Source organism: Nuphar pumila, chromosome 9 (assembly GCF_984573655.1).
Source record: "Nuphar pumila chromosome 9, dmNupPumi1.hap1.1, whole genome shotgun sequence".
Taxonomy (NCBI): domain Eukaryota; kingdom Viridiplantae; phylum Streptophyta; class Magnoliopsida; order Nymphaeales; family Nymphaeaceae; genus Nuphar; species Nuphar pumila.
In genome coordinates this window covers 115,780,138-115,794,928 of record NC_143257.1, presented here as the reverse complement: position 1 = coordinate 115,794,928, position 14,791 = coordinate 115,780,138, and the positions used below count along the sequence as shown (strand labels likewise).

The 14,791-nt window shown below is 38.5% G+C and overlaps 1 protein-coding gene across 1 annotated transcript; it reads right to left on the bottom strand.

Moving 5' to 3' along the window:
• Nucleotides 1–11,791: 11,791 nt before the first annotated feature.
• Nucleotides 11,792–12,785, bottom strand: LOC149828970 (polygalacturonase inhibitor 1-like). Its single transcript, XM_090017184.1, has 2 exons — nt 12,584–12,785; nt 11,792–12,531 (listed from the first exon to the last, which is right to left on the bottom strand). The coding sequence occupies exons 1-2, from the start codon at nt 12,783–12,785 to the stop codon at nt 11,792–11,794; spliced, it is 942 nt and encodes a 313-aa protein (XP_089873310.1).
• Nucleotides 12,786–14,791: the final 2,006 nt, after the last annotated feature.

The window sequence follows — 14,791 nt, the reverse complement described above, 5'->3', positions numbered from 1 at the left end:
ATACTTAATGTATGAAAGTATGTGCATCTTGGGACCCACAAGGTTCTTTTTTGATCGTTTCTTATTTCCCTATATTGATTTTGAAAATATGAACAAGCAGACACTGAGCTGCATTTGCATGCTCCATTTGAGCAAATTACGGAAGTCAAAATAGGAAATAGGAAAATAAATTAGTCAACATGAAACAGGAAAAGTGAAAACATAGAGTTAGATCCAAACTAGGGAGCCAAAAGGAAAAAAATGAAAAAAAAAAATTGGCCAACATGAAACAGGAAAAGTTCAAATAAATAGTTAGATTCACTCACTTGCACAAATCCAAAGCCTTTGCAGTGTCCAGACTCTAATTCAAGGGGTAGTTGAACAAGCTCAACAGGACCAAAAGCTTCAAATACCTATAAAGATGCACCACAGTTTCCAATTAATAACATAAAATACTAATAAGAACAAAACCAAAAAAAATTATAATGCCACCTAGGTAGGACCAATTCAAGAAAAAGCATTAAAGATAACATTTAGAAAAATAATTTAATAAAATTTTGCAATGAATAGGAGGTCAAAAGGTTAGAATGTGTCAATATGCCCTAAAAAGTAAAAACAATAGTATCATAAACGCGTGATAACCAAGATAAGTTACAGGCAATCAGAATCAGAAGATGGACTGGTGCTGCTGTCCATGTCCTACACAAGATTAGTCGCCATAAGTGGAAGCCAAGGTTGATTGGCATTCAAATCCATGAAAGATGGCCTTTGTTGCCTTGTAAGCTGCAGTACCTGATCATGGAAAAGAAGGAAGCCTAACTACATATATATTGCAAGTGCATATGACAAGTTCAGTTTATAGTTTAAAAAGCTACAATTGCAGCGCAGTGTACTATCTCAATTGGCTTGTTCTCTGTAAACGTTTTGACAACAAACATCTGAAACCAATCTCTCGATATCTACAGTGTTTCGAGGGACTAAGGTGATGAAACAAATCTAGGGATGTAAATGGGTTTGGGTTTCTATAATAATTAAATAAGCCATCCAATTCACAAACAAGTAGGCTAGGCTTTCTATAATATTTAAATAAATAACCAAAAACAAGTAAAACATTTTGTCAGCACAGAACAAGAAGATTTCTGCGCCAGTGAAATTATTTTCATTGGCGCGAAATTTGCGCCAGTGAAAATGGTTTTACTGGTGAGAAACCGTTTTACTGCCGCACTTTCTGGGCCAGTAACTATTTGAAAGTCCTTTTTTACTGGCTTAAAAAAGTGCGCCCGTGATAATAGTTTCACTGGTGAAAAACTGTTTTACTGGCACACTTTCTACGCCGGTGAAACTATTTTCACTGGCGCAGTTTGTGCGCATAGCCCTTTTTTACTGGTGCATTTCATGCACCAGTAAAAACATTATTTTTTTTCAAAAACATAGAGTATTACACTGGCAGGCAAGGAAGAAACTAAAAATATAAACAGAATGCATTGACTGAGGCCACTAAGCAAGCATAGAGGTTACAGGGAGAGAGCTAGCAGCCATGATTTACACTGACAGGTATCCAAATAAGTAGTACAATAGAAAAAACTGAAACCCAACTTAGATGAAAAATACGCTGGCAAAGGTGGAACTTGGAACGCCTGAGAACTCCTGGCCTGTACTTGAAGGGGATGGCCCTGATCACAATTTGGTGGTAGATGGCAGTACCAATGAAAGAGCCAACCCAGAAAATCCACTGCAAAGATGCAAAGTTAATCACAGTTTAGTATGTTTGATTGTTTGCTCACATAAAGAACAGAAAAGTAGCTATTATTTTCCGGGGTGTTTTTATCAAGGAAGTATTAAAAATGAAGAGAAGATAAAACTTCCGGGGTCAATTTTTGTGAGTTAGGGTCACATCATACTAGTAAAGCATTATCATACTAGTAAAGCATTGTCCAATACCATTGCAAAGTGCCTTACAAACTAGGAGATTAAGAAGAAACTTTGGCGATTACAGTTGAAAATGCTTCTAACAATGATGTTCTTGTTATAACATTAAAAGATAGCTTAGAGAAAAGTGGTTTACACTTATTTGGTGGTGTTAAATTCTTTCATGTGTGATGTTGTGTGCATATTTTGAATTTAATAGTATAAGACTGGCTTGAGGAGATTAAAGTGGCACTTCACAAGGTAGGAAAAAGCATCAAATATATTAAAGTTTCACCATAAAGACTTCATAATTTTATAGCTGCAGCAAAGGAAGTAGTTGTTCCAACTTCAAGAAAGTTAGTTTTATATATCCCTACTAGATGAAATTCAACATACCTAATGTTGGAGTTTGCCTTGATATATAAGGATGTCTTTTTGCAATATAAGGTTGATGATGCATCTTTTGATTCGTTGCTTGAAGATGAAGATTGGGATAGAATTCAAGATATATGCATTTTCCTCAAAGTGTTCTACAATGTTTCTTGACTTTTTTTAGGGACCCAATATCTGACTTAAAACTTGTTTTTCTTAGAGATTTGAAAGGTGAAGGAGGTATTGGATAAAAAGGTGAATGAAGGTTTTGGCTTTATGAGAACAATCATGAAAAAAAATGAGAAAAAACTTTGAGAAATATTAAGGAAGTTGTAATTTGTTGATGACCATTGCTTTAATTTTGGATCCTAGAATAAAAGACAATTTGGTAAATGTTGTACATTCTATAATCTATTTTGACAAGGAAGAAGCAAAATAGAATGTCCAGTTAGTAAAAACTACAATGTCAGAGCTTTATGACGATTATGTTGCTCAACATGAGAGTTAATATAGGGCAACCACTTATTTTAACATTGGTGCTTTAAGAAGCAAGGACATCAATAAGGTCGACAATAGTGGTGGGGATTACAAAGCAGGCAGTAACATTAGTAGTGGGAGTGCCTATTTCTTTGCTTTTTTAAGACAGACAAGCAATATTCTTTTTCAAGATACAAAATCAGATCTTCCCACTTACTTGGAAGATGGATTAGTCAAATACATTGTAGATGAACATTTTGACATTTTGGCATGGTGGAAGGATAAAGAAGCAAAATATTGCATTCTTTCGCAGTTAGCCAGTGACATATTGAGTATATCTATCAATACAGATGCTTCAAAGCTAACTTTCACACTACAAGAAAAATGTGGATTAGCGACAGACGCTATCCATCGCTAATCCATCTTTAATCCGTCGCTAAACAGTTTAGCGACAGATTGGCGATGGATTAACAATGAATAGCGTTCGTCGCATAATCATGGTCGCTAATTAGCGATAGAACTTATATGTCACTACTTTCATTGCTAGTTTGTGACAGATTAGCGACGGACATGATCTGTCGTGAGTACGTCATTATTTTAAATTAGCGACAGATAATATCTGTCGTGAGTCTATCGCTATTTTAAATTAGCAACGGATATTATCCATCGCTAAATTTTAAAAAAAAAAATTGCTCCCTGCCGGGCGGTATTCCGGCAGCAATAGGTCGGACTTGTACCGCACCACATATGTGTTGCACCCGAGCGGCCCAGGCTGCCACTGCGGGGTCTTTTGCACAAAACGGGCATGCTCTTCGGTGCGCTCTCTAACACGTTCTCTGGCGCACTCTGAATCGGCATGCTCTTCGATTCTGCACAACGCAGTGGCTGGTAAGCCAGGAGCCCGTCCTTCTCAATGACACCATCCGTGCCAACATCGCCTACGGCAAGCACAACTCCATCTCTAAAGACAAGATTGTCGCCACCGCGGAGGCGGCGAACGCTCACCGGTTGATCTCGACACTCGCGTGGGCGAGCGCAGCATCCAGCTCTTTGGCGGGCAGAAGCAGAGGATCGCCAGAGCCATCAACAAGGACCCCAAGATCCTCCTCCTTAACGAGGCCACCTTCGCGCTCGATGTGGAGTCGGAGCACGTAGTCCAAGAGGCACTGGACAGAGTGATGGTGAGCAGGTCGACTGTCATCATCGCCCACTGCCTCTCCACGATCAGGGGCACCGACGTGATCGTCATGGTGAAGAACAGAGCGATTGCTGAGGAGGGTAGCCACGAGACGCTCGTTGGCGTCAAGGATGGGCTCTATGCTTCGTTGGTGGCGCTCCACATGGGTTCTTCCAGTTAGGCCTTCCAATTACAGGGTGTTCTGCACAACGCAGTGGTTGCACCTCTGAACCAGCGCGCTCTTCGGCACCCTCCCGACCTGGTTCTCTTGCTTGTCTGTCGACCTCAAATCATAACCCCCAACAGAATCGTTAGGCCACGAACGGAAAGCCACGCACAGAAAAGAAAACGACTTACCGGACTGGAGAGGTCGGGTCAGCTTGGTCCTCCAGCGTCGGCGGGCGACTCCGACTTCTCTTCTTCCTCTCGTTCCTCCGCCATGAAGTCGTCATCGTTCGAGAAGTCGTCGGTTTAAATTTGGAATGGGGAGAGAAGGAAAATTTTGCGCCTTAAATGGGACGGTTTAAATTGAAAATTAGAGACGGAATTAGCGAGATAAATTTTCCCTCGCTAATCCATCCCTAATTAGCGAGGGAAAATTCCCTCGCTAATCTGTCGCTAATTAGCGACAGATTAGCTATGAAATAATTCCCTCGCTAATCTGTCGCTAATTAGCGACAGATTAGCTATGAAATAATTCCCTCGCTAATTTCGTTGCTAATTAGCATTTTTTTGTAGTGTTTGGTGACAGAAAAGTTTTGTCGCTCATTAGCGATAGAATTACGATGGAGATATTTTTGTCGCTAATTTTGCAAATATTTCGAATGTTAGCGACGGATAGTTGTCTCTCGCTAATCTGTCGCACATTTGCGGCGGAAAAAATCGGTCGCAAATGTCTGTCGATAATCCACGTTTTTCTTGTAGTGTCAGTACGAGAGGACGAGTGTTTGATGACACTCATAGTTCATTATTACCAAAGGTAGTGAAAGCTTTAATTTGTACTTTAGATTAGATAAAGACACGTCAAGTTATTATAAATGTAAGAATAAATTCATAAACTAAATATCTTTATGTTAATTTGTGTAGTTTTATTTTTTTATAAATGATTTAATAAACTTTTTTTATTTTATAGTGTAATACTCTGGTCTGGGACCTCGAGAGTCCAAGTCTGGTTGGTATTACTTCTCAGAGAGAAAGCATACAGGTTTCACACAGAGAAAACATGGTTAATTTTTTTTTTCTAATAAAATTCATTTCTTTAACAAAGTCCATCATTCATAACAGAGAAAATAATAATTATATGAGTGTTCAATGACAAAAAAATAAAACTAACAAATACTCTGTTGCACTGTCGGAGTAGTTGATCATGTCTTGTATGCGCTAGTGTGCTTGGAACCTATAGTTATAAATTATACAGGAGATGAGTCTACAACTCAGTAAAGAATATTTATAAGAAATAAATGACTTTAACTTACAATTGTAGGAGGCTCTAAGCTCCTAATCTGAGTTTAGTTTTCGACACATCATACAAAGTTTGTATGTTTTAAAATCTTCTCCTTAATTGTTAGTCTAACACTCACTCACAGCAAACTATAACACTAGGTCTGTTATACTGGTCATAATCGTCTATGGGCATAGCAACTCGTGTAAAACACCCCAATAAAATATTATTTGTCAAACTATGAACCATACACTCTCAATGAACTCTGGATCCCCAGGCAATGTAGTGAAACAATGAGGACCCCACTGCTAGCTAGCAGAGATGTCAGACTCAAACTCGACATGCTTCATGCTATATCATAATCATAATGACTTTCAACTATTCATGGTTGCCTAGAGTTTCAGATACTGTGTAAATATAAAACCCTAAGTCATATCTTTGACTCATTACCTTGAACCTTACTTTCAAGTTCGTGCTTCACTCATTCTCCCACGAATGCCATCGTAAAATAATCATGATGTATCTCATTTTCAATCACAAAATGGTATTAGGTTTCATATTTTGTGTCATACTAAGCCTGCAATGAAGTAGAGTTTCTACGTCATCAAATCATTGGCGGCCCACTCTCCATGGTGGTTGCACTCTAGCCGCAAACCAAGTAGCCTTTTGTATAGGTCACTACTTTCAAGATTTAAGGGGCTAAGCATGCTAATCTTAATATAAATTCAAACAATATAACCAGATTCAAGGACAATCACATTCTCATCACAATACATGTTATTTGAAGATTATAACATAGATATATTATCATAAAATAATCTCTTTTTAATATGCATGGCATATTACAACTCACATGTGCATATAATCATCTTATTGCAATTAACTCATGCATAGTCATTTTATGCATATCTTGTTCACACTCAAGAGCTACATTTCTAAATATTTTAATATACAACAATAATAATAGCATGCTACGCAATATAAATTATTCATAACTAAGATTACTTATAATATTTCTTACCTCGAATACGAATGCTATACTTTGATCGCAATCGAGTCCCAGGTGGCTCTAACAATAAAATCTGATCATCACAAAATCATGTTCATATTAATACACATACCTTATTTATATTTTAACAAAATAATAAAAATATATCTCTCGAGTTGACTTGTTAGACCTTGATTTTTGTGCTCATAATTTAACCAAAACCATAAAACAAAAATATTTTTCTCTGCGATACGAGTCCAATGCACCAAACCTTACTTACTTTTGAGTTGAAGGTACAAAGTTATGTCCATTTTTACTTAATCGAGTATGGAGTAATTGTAAGAGTAATTTAGTTATTTCAACTCTTATGATTTAACCTAATACTTGCTAGCTCAAAGGTAACTTCTTTAGACAAAGAAGATTGATTACTTAATCCAATCTACACTTTTCCTTCTGGATGTCCTGAAAAGGTTTTTTGGCTGAGGATTTCAGAACTAGAAGAAATTATTAGAAGAAAAGGACAACCATCACCAAACTGAAGAAGGATATGCTCATTCTAGAACCGAAGATGAGAAACTGTACTTGTTCTGTGCTGACCAAATTTTTTACTTGTTTTTGGTTATTTATTTAAATATTATAGAAAGCCTAGCCTACTTGTTTGTCAGTTGGATGGCTTATTTAAATATTATAGAAAGCCAAACCCATTTACATCCCTAGATTTGTTTCATCACCTTAGTCCCTCGAAACACTGTAGATACCAAGAGATTGGTTTCAGATGTTTGTTGTCAAAACGATTACAAAGAACAAGCTAATTGAGATAGTACACTGAGCTGCAATTGTAGCTTTTTAAACTATAAACTGAACTTGTCATATGCACTTGCAATATGTATGTAGTTAGGCTTCCTTCTTTCTCATGATCAGGTATTGCAGCTTACAAGGCAACAAGGGCCATCTTTCATGGATCTGAATGTCAATCAACCTCTTCTTCCACTTATGGCGACTAATCTTGTGTACGACAAGCCTTTCAAAAAAATTTATAAAAAAAGCCTTTCAGTATGACATGGACAGCACCAGTCTTTCATCTTCTGATTCTGATTGCCTGTAACTTAACTTGGTTATCATGCGTTTATGACAATTGTTTTGAGGGCATATTGACAAATTCTAACATTTTGACATCCTATTCATTGCAAAATTTGAAGGGCAGTCTTGGTTCAAATCCCATGGGTGTCACCCCATCCGTAAGCCAAAGATTGGTTACTCCCTGAACAGAGATCGTAGTACCGCAGACTGAGCTAGCGCGGCAAGTTTCTTAGAGTAAAAATCAAAAAAATAATATTTGGTCTTGCACAATAGCATGGTGTGAAACCCACATGACCATTCGTGACCAAATTTATTGGACTCCAATGCACGATAGCTACATCCATTGTGTTCACAACATGATGATTGGTTTATATGGTGTAGACCTTTAAGATTAAGTTATGATTGGTTTATATGGTGTGAAAGCCGCATCGAGTCTATAAGCCACATGATTGATGATATAGGTATTAATTATGACATCATATTGCTTTAAGCATTAATAACTTATAAGTTAAAAATGAATTGATCGTGATAAAGATGTTTTATGCTTAAAAGCTTCATGGAACTAATTATAAATAAATAAATAGTTTTGATTAAAACAAGTGATAAAAGATGTTTTATGGAGTCCCGTTTGATTAAAGCAACTTGCATCAATGAAATCCCAATGAAGGGTAATAAGATAAGGATGGCATAAGGGATGAATGGAACCAAGTACTTTCATGCAACTCCAAATGCTCAAGCTCCTAGTAGCTCCAATTAAGTCACTATTAAATAAGAACCTTGTGGGTCCCAAGATGCCGATACTTTCATACATTTTTTTTTCAAGAAGTATGCAAGCCCAAGATCTAATACTTCCATACATGACATCGTTTATTTTCTAGGGGACAAGTGGGCCCACTGGCACTAACACTTCACGGGGAGGGGTGCATGAAGGAGGTGTTATCGAATCGGAACATGGCCCCGACCCGGGGGATCTCCCCACACAACCTGTTGTAGCTAATGTTGAAGGAAGTGAGATCCATCCACGAAAGCCTTCGGGATGCTACCACGTATGTTGTTGTGTGACAGATCCAACGGCCGCAGGCTGCGCGGTGGAGTTACCATGGCTGACAGATCGAAATCGAACTGGTTCCAATACAGGTCGATAAAAGCTACCGGCCTCGACTCGGTGTTGAGGATTCTAGACGGGATTCTGGTGAACCGGTTCCTTTGCAGTTGTATGTCCACCCCGGTGAAATTCCCCAGCCAGAAAATATTCCCACAAGGAGTCTATGGTCTTCTGGTCCATTTTAAAAATCTATTTTTTACCAAAACAAAATCTTACCTTTTGCTAAAACAAAATAAACTCTTCTAACTCTAAATAGTAAATTATTTAGTATTTTTAAATTAATAAATAATATTTAATTAAAATATTCTACTAAAGTTATTTATGACCAAAATACCTTCTTTATAGAATTTATTTAGCAAACTTTCAAAATACATCTAGTTAAGTTCACAACACTGAAAAAACACCTTGACAAATCATAACTCATTAAAATATCTAATTTTCATTAGAAAATAAATATTTTAAGTAGTTCTTGGTCTGAAATAATTCTAAAAATGTCAATTATGCTCTTATTGGCTAGAAGTGAGTAAATGAACATGTAAAATATCAATGAATGAAGTTTAAAAGCTAGAAACACATTTATAACTTAAGGATAAAATGTTTTTCTTTATTTATTTATAATCTTCAAAAATTTACGTTTCACATGGACATTGATCTCATGATTAGTTTTTTGGTAGATTGTTTAGAATCTGATTTTCATTGCTCCCTGTTGCAATTCAGGGACTATCTTTGTGTGTATGGTGAATTAATTTCCACATTTTCCACTGCCTCACAGTTAAGAGATGGCACATTTGCAGGCAATGACTAACCTGGCCGCACGGTTGAAGGTCAAACATTCACTAATTTGTCTGGCCGCATGGTTGTACAGTTTTCAACTTTTCCATCATTATCTTATATCTTGATCCTTACAATGGGAGGTATAGAGTGTGTTACATGGGATGACAACTGGACCACACTTACAGCTGATGGCAGCCTTACTGCACAGTGTGATCATGCAATTTTGATCACTAGGACTGGTGCTGAGATTTTGACCAAATGCTGATGTCAAAAAATAATGAGATACTTCATATAACATTTAATTATTATCTTTTTTTCCTGGAGACAAAAATGTCCTTTGAAATTGTACAGATTATTGTCATTTTTAATGCAACAATCTTGTTTGATTAGTTGTCTTATGCTTCAGTGTTAAAGAGTTCCAATAGTAAATGCTTGTGTGTGTGTGTGTGTGTGTGTGTCTGTGATATCTTTGATATGTATTAAAGAGTTCCAATAGTAAGTGATCTGAGGAGTAATTAAATCGATTGCAGTTTTCTGGGTTTCCTTTGCCGTGGACATAGCGAGTGATTTCTTAACTATTATTCTATTTATATTTTCAGTTTTAGTTTTTTTCGTTGTTTTTCTGTTTTTTTTATTAGATTGGTATTTTTTTTTGTTTTAATAATAGGTTTGTGATTTGATTTTGGTGAACAGGTCTTGGCTCCTCTACCTATTGGGTTTTCTGTCTTTCTTGACGACTTGGCTACCATCCCCATCACAGGAACTGACATTAATCCAGCTAGGAGTCTTCAACAGACCCCATGCCTGGCATGACCATGTAAGTTTTATCTTCTCTTCATTTTTAATACTTTCTTGATAAGAACACCCCCGAAAATAATAGCTACTTTTCTGTTCTTTATGTGAGCAAACAATCAAACATACTAAACTGTGATTAACTTTGCATCTTTGCAGTGGATTTTCTGGGTTGGCCCCTTCATTGGTACTGCCATCTACCACCAAATTGTGATCAGGGCCATCCCCTTCAAGTACAGGCCAGGAGTTCTCAGGCGTTCCAAGTTCCACCTTTGCCAGCCTAATTTTCATCTAAGTTTGGGTTTCAGTTTTTTCTATTGTACTCTTTATTTTGATGCCTGTCAGTGTAAATCATGGCTGCTAGCTCTCTCCCTGTTATAACCTCTATGCTTGCTTAGTGGCCTCAGTCAATGCATTCTGTTTATATTTTTAGTTTCTTCCTTACCGGGCAGTGTAAAACTCAGATACACCCTCAATGTTTTTGGAAAAAAATAATGTTTTTACTTGTGCATGAAATGCACCAGTAAAAAAGAAGTTTCAAATAGTGTTTTTGGGGACAAACTGCGCCAGTGAAAATAGTTTGACTGGCGTAGAAAGTGTGCCAGTAAAACGTTTTTTTTGCCAGTAAAACTATTATCACTGGCGCACTTTTTTGCGCCAGTAAAAAAAGGACTTTAAAATAGTTTTATTGGCGCACAAACGGCGCCAGCGAAAAAAGTTTGACTGGCGCAGAAAGTGTGGCAGTAAAACGGTTTTTCACCGGTGAAACTATTTTCACTGTCGCAAAATTTGCGTGGAAGTGCTCTTCGTTAGTGAATCTCATGATGATTGGTTGTAAAACATGCATATATAAGACCAAGTTATATAATTTCTTAACCTAGATCCAAGGGGGTTGGCGTGGGATGGGCCTACACCTTTTGCTGGGCAGTCTTGGTTCAAATCCCATGGACCTCACCCTATCCGTAAGCCAAAGCTTGGTGACTCACTGAACAGAGATCGTAGTACAGCAGGCTGAGCCAGCGCGGCTAGGTCTCTGCTCCTGCGGCAGTTTCTCAGAGTAAAAATCAAAAAAAATATTTGGTCTTACCCAATGTCATGGTGTGAAAGCCACATGACCATAGGTGACAAAATTTATTGGACTTCAATGCACGATAAATGCATCCATTGTGTATACAACATGATTGGTTTATATGTTGTAGACCTTTAAGATTAAGATACGATTGGTTTATATGGTGTGAAAGCCACATCGAGTCTATAAGCCACATGATTGATGATATAGGTATTTATTATGACATCATATTGCTTTAAGCATTAATAACTTATAAGTTAAAAATGAATTGATCGTGATAAAATATGTTTTATGCTTAAAAGCTTCATGGGACTAATTATAAATAAATAAATAAATAAATAGTTTTGATTAAAAACAAGTGATAACAGATATTTTATGGAGTCCCGTTTGATTAAAGCAACTTGAATCAATGAAATCCCAACAAAAGGTAAGAAGATAGGGATGGCATAGGGGATGAATGGACTTTCATGCAACTCCAAATTCTCGAGCTCCTAGTAGCTCCAATTAAGATACTATTAAATAATTACTTTCATGTATATATTTTTTTTCAAGAGGTATGCCAGCCCAAGATCTAATACTTTCATACATGGCATCGCTTATTTGCTAGGGGACAAGTGGGCCCAGTGGCACTAACACTTCACGGGGAGGGGTGGGCCACACAGGCATTTGTTGTGCATGAAGGAGGTGTTATCGAATCGGAGCATGGCCCCGACCCGGGGGATCTCCCCACACAACCTGTTGTAGCTCACGTTGAAGAAAGTGAGATCCGTCAAAGCCTTCGGGATGCTACCACGTATCATGTTGTGCGACAGATCCAAACGTCGCAGGCTGCGCGGTGGAGTTACCACGGCTGACAGATCGAAATCGAACTGGTTCCGAGACAGGTCGATAAAAGCTACCGAACTCGACTCGTTGTTGAGGAGCCGAGACGGAAATCCGGTGAGGCGGTTCATTTGCAGTTGTATGTACGCCAAAATATCCCACAGGGAGTCTGGAACCGGGCCAGAGAGGTCATTGCTCGACAGATACAGTAACTGGATCGTGCTCGCGAACCTGCCGAAAGACTTCGGGATTGGTCCCGTAAGGTGGTTCCGTTCCAAGTTGATGGATTGGATGTTGGGGAACTGGGACAGAGACGGAGGGATCGAACCGGTGAGACGGTTATACGACAGGTCGAGTGTCTGAAGGTTAACGAGTCGGAAGATCCAATTTGGTATGGGTCCGGATAGTCCGGTCCATGAGATACTCAATTCTGTGAGGCCTTGCAGATTGGCAATTGAAGGTGGGATCCCCCCGGTGAGGTTCGGCATCTTGTGGATGATGAGCCCCTGCAGATTGGGAAGCCGGCCGACCGCGGCAGGGATCTCGCCTGCGAAATCAAGATTGCGCAGGATCAAGTAATAAATACTGCTGGTGTTGACGTTGCAGAACACGCCGGGCAATTCGCAGCAGTTGACCGACGTCGGCAACTGGGTGTAATGGAAAGGGTAGAAGCCTTTGGTAGATCTCGTTGAGGACTTGCCGCTCCTCCGGGATGCAAGCCCACCGGTAAGCGGCGGAAAATGGAAGTGTGGTGGTGGTGCAAACAGAGAGGAAGAGGAAGAGGAGGAGGAAGGAAGCCATGGGGATTGTGTGTCAGTATATGAGAAGCACTATATTGGTGGTGCATAATGGAACTTTGATGGCCTTTAAATGGCCTTCCCAATTCCCATAATTCTATAACGGCCAAACGCGTCTTTTCTTTCACCTTAGCTGCCAACCTCTATCTCCACCAACAATTTAGTACGTGAAGAGATCAGGTGCAATATGATTGCACAAATATTTGTGCATTAACCACTGGATCACCCTTCATCTTGGGAACAAGGCCTGTTAGTTGTAAGGCCCAAGGCTTGATGGAGGGCGATAGTATGCTTAATGCACAAAATTTGTGCCATGTGATTGCACCCGATCGGGAGGTCTGCTTTTACAGTGTGCAGCATCTTGTGGGTCTGGGTCCCAACCTAACACGCCAAAAACCTACTGATGAATCGATCCGGGTGAGGCATATCTAGCATTGACGTGTAACGATTATTTGAGAGGGAGAATCCGCAAGACAAGTGAAAACTTTTGTTATTTAGCAAGATCTCGAAATTCTTTTAGTTAAATTATAAAACTAATAAAAGTTTTTAAGTATTATATTACCGCGACCAGGACGATTCGGGTTTTAGTTGGATTGAGTTTTTAATAGGATTCCGGTTCTAGTTTTAATGCAAAACTCAATACCCGATTTTTAATTGGATATGGATTTGGCCACCGCACATTCAAATTCGGATCAGATATCGGGTTACATCTGACCCGTTGACATCTATAGGCACGGTTCTATCAAAATGGGATAAAATGGGAAAACTTGTCTCCCATTTGTGGGAATTTTGTTTTCCATTTGCTTCCCAAATTGCATCTCTTTCGCTTAGTTTTCATTTCCCACTCATTTTCTCTTGTTTTCTCCCTTGATTTCCTTTTGATTATTGTGTCTTTTATGTTATTATTTATTTATTTATTTTCACTTTTCACTTGTTTCTCATCATTTCCTTCAAGTTTTCTCCTTCACTTCTCACATGCTTCCACAATCACTTCCAAAAGGTATCTATATTTTTTTTTTGAAAGACAAGCTAGGGTTAGGCAGACCCTTACCAAAATACTGTCTCCCCTTGGAGGCAGAGGGATTCGATCCTGGGGGCCTTCAGTTTGACACACTACCCCGCTTACAAAAGGTATCTTGCTTCATGCTTCATACTACTTTTTAACACTCGCTTCGCCGCTTCTGCTTAATGCATTGCTTCTCATATCCATTTCGCTTCCTAGTAACTATGCATGTGCCAATTTCAAGAAAAAAATGCATGAATAAAAAACTCAAGATTACGAGGATTTTCACCTCCTGAGCATGTATGTATGGTGATAATGTGGGATATGTTTGTGAGTAGAGCATAGAATAGCTCAATGACTCGAGATTAGGGATGTGAACGGGCTGGATGAAGTTCAGATCTAGTCCTCACTGAACTCAACCGAATCTTATCTTGCCTAATACAATTTACATTTGGATGCAGAAAGGTCATACTGAATCCAGATTAAATTAGCTAATCAGATACGTTTTATCCGCAATCATATCAGATTATCTATCGGATTTGGACTTGATTCAGACCTGGATACATATCAAATCTAAATCAGATTATTGATCAGAACCTTATTTTCTTCACCAAATCCATGATGAACGAGTGATGGACCCTCTTATTACGTATGAAGGTGAACTGAGAGTCTGAAAAAAATTGATGAGCCACCAATTTCAGCCTATTCGCCAAAACCTTGGCAAACATCTGATAGAGAACACTCATAACCGAGATCAAGCAGAATTGAGAAATATCAGTGGCCTCATCATCTTTTGGAATGAGCGAAATAATAACTAAGTGAAAATAATAAGGCAATCTAGAGTTACGATAGAACTTGTCAAACATGCTCACCACGTCGAACTTAACATAGTCCCAAAAGATTCTAAAAAAGTCGACATGAAACCCATCAATACCGGGCGCTTTCCAACCCAACAGATCCTTAATGGCCCTAAAAATCTCATCTTGAGAGAACCTCCTTTGCATAGA

Bases quoted from the DNA above. Each gene is read 5' to 3' on its own strand.
- LOC149828970 (XM_090017184.1), bottom strand. From the start codon at position 12,785: ATGGCTTCCTTCCTCCTCCTCTTCCTCTTCCTCTCTGTTTGCACCACC. The intron at 12,532-12,583 runs GTCAACACCAGC...TTGATTTCGCAG, and splicing joins TGCCCGGCGTGTTCTGCAAC to GCGAGATCCCTGCCGCGGTC.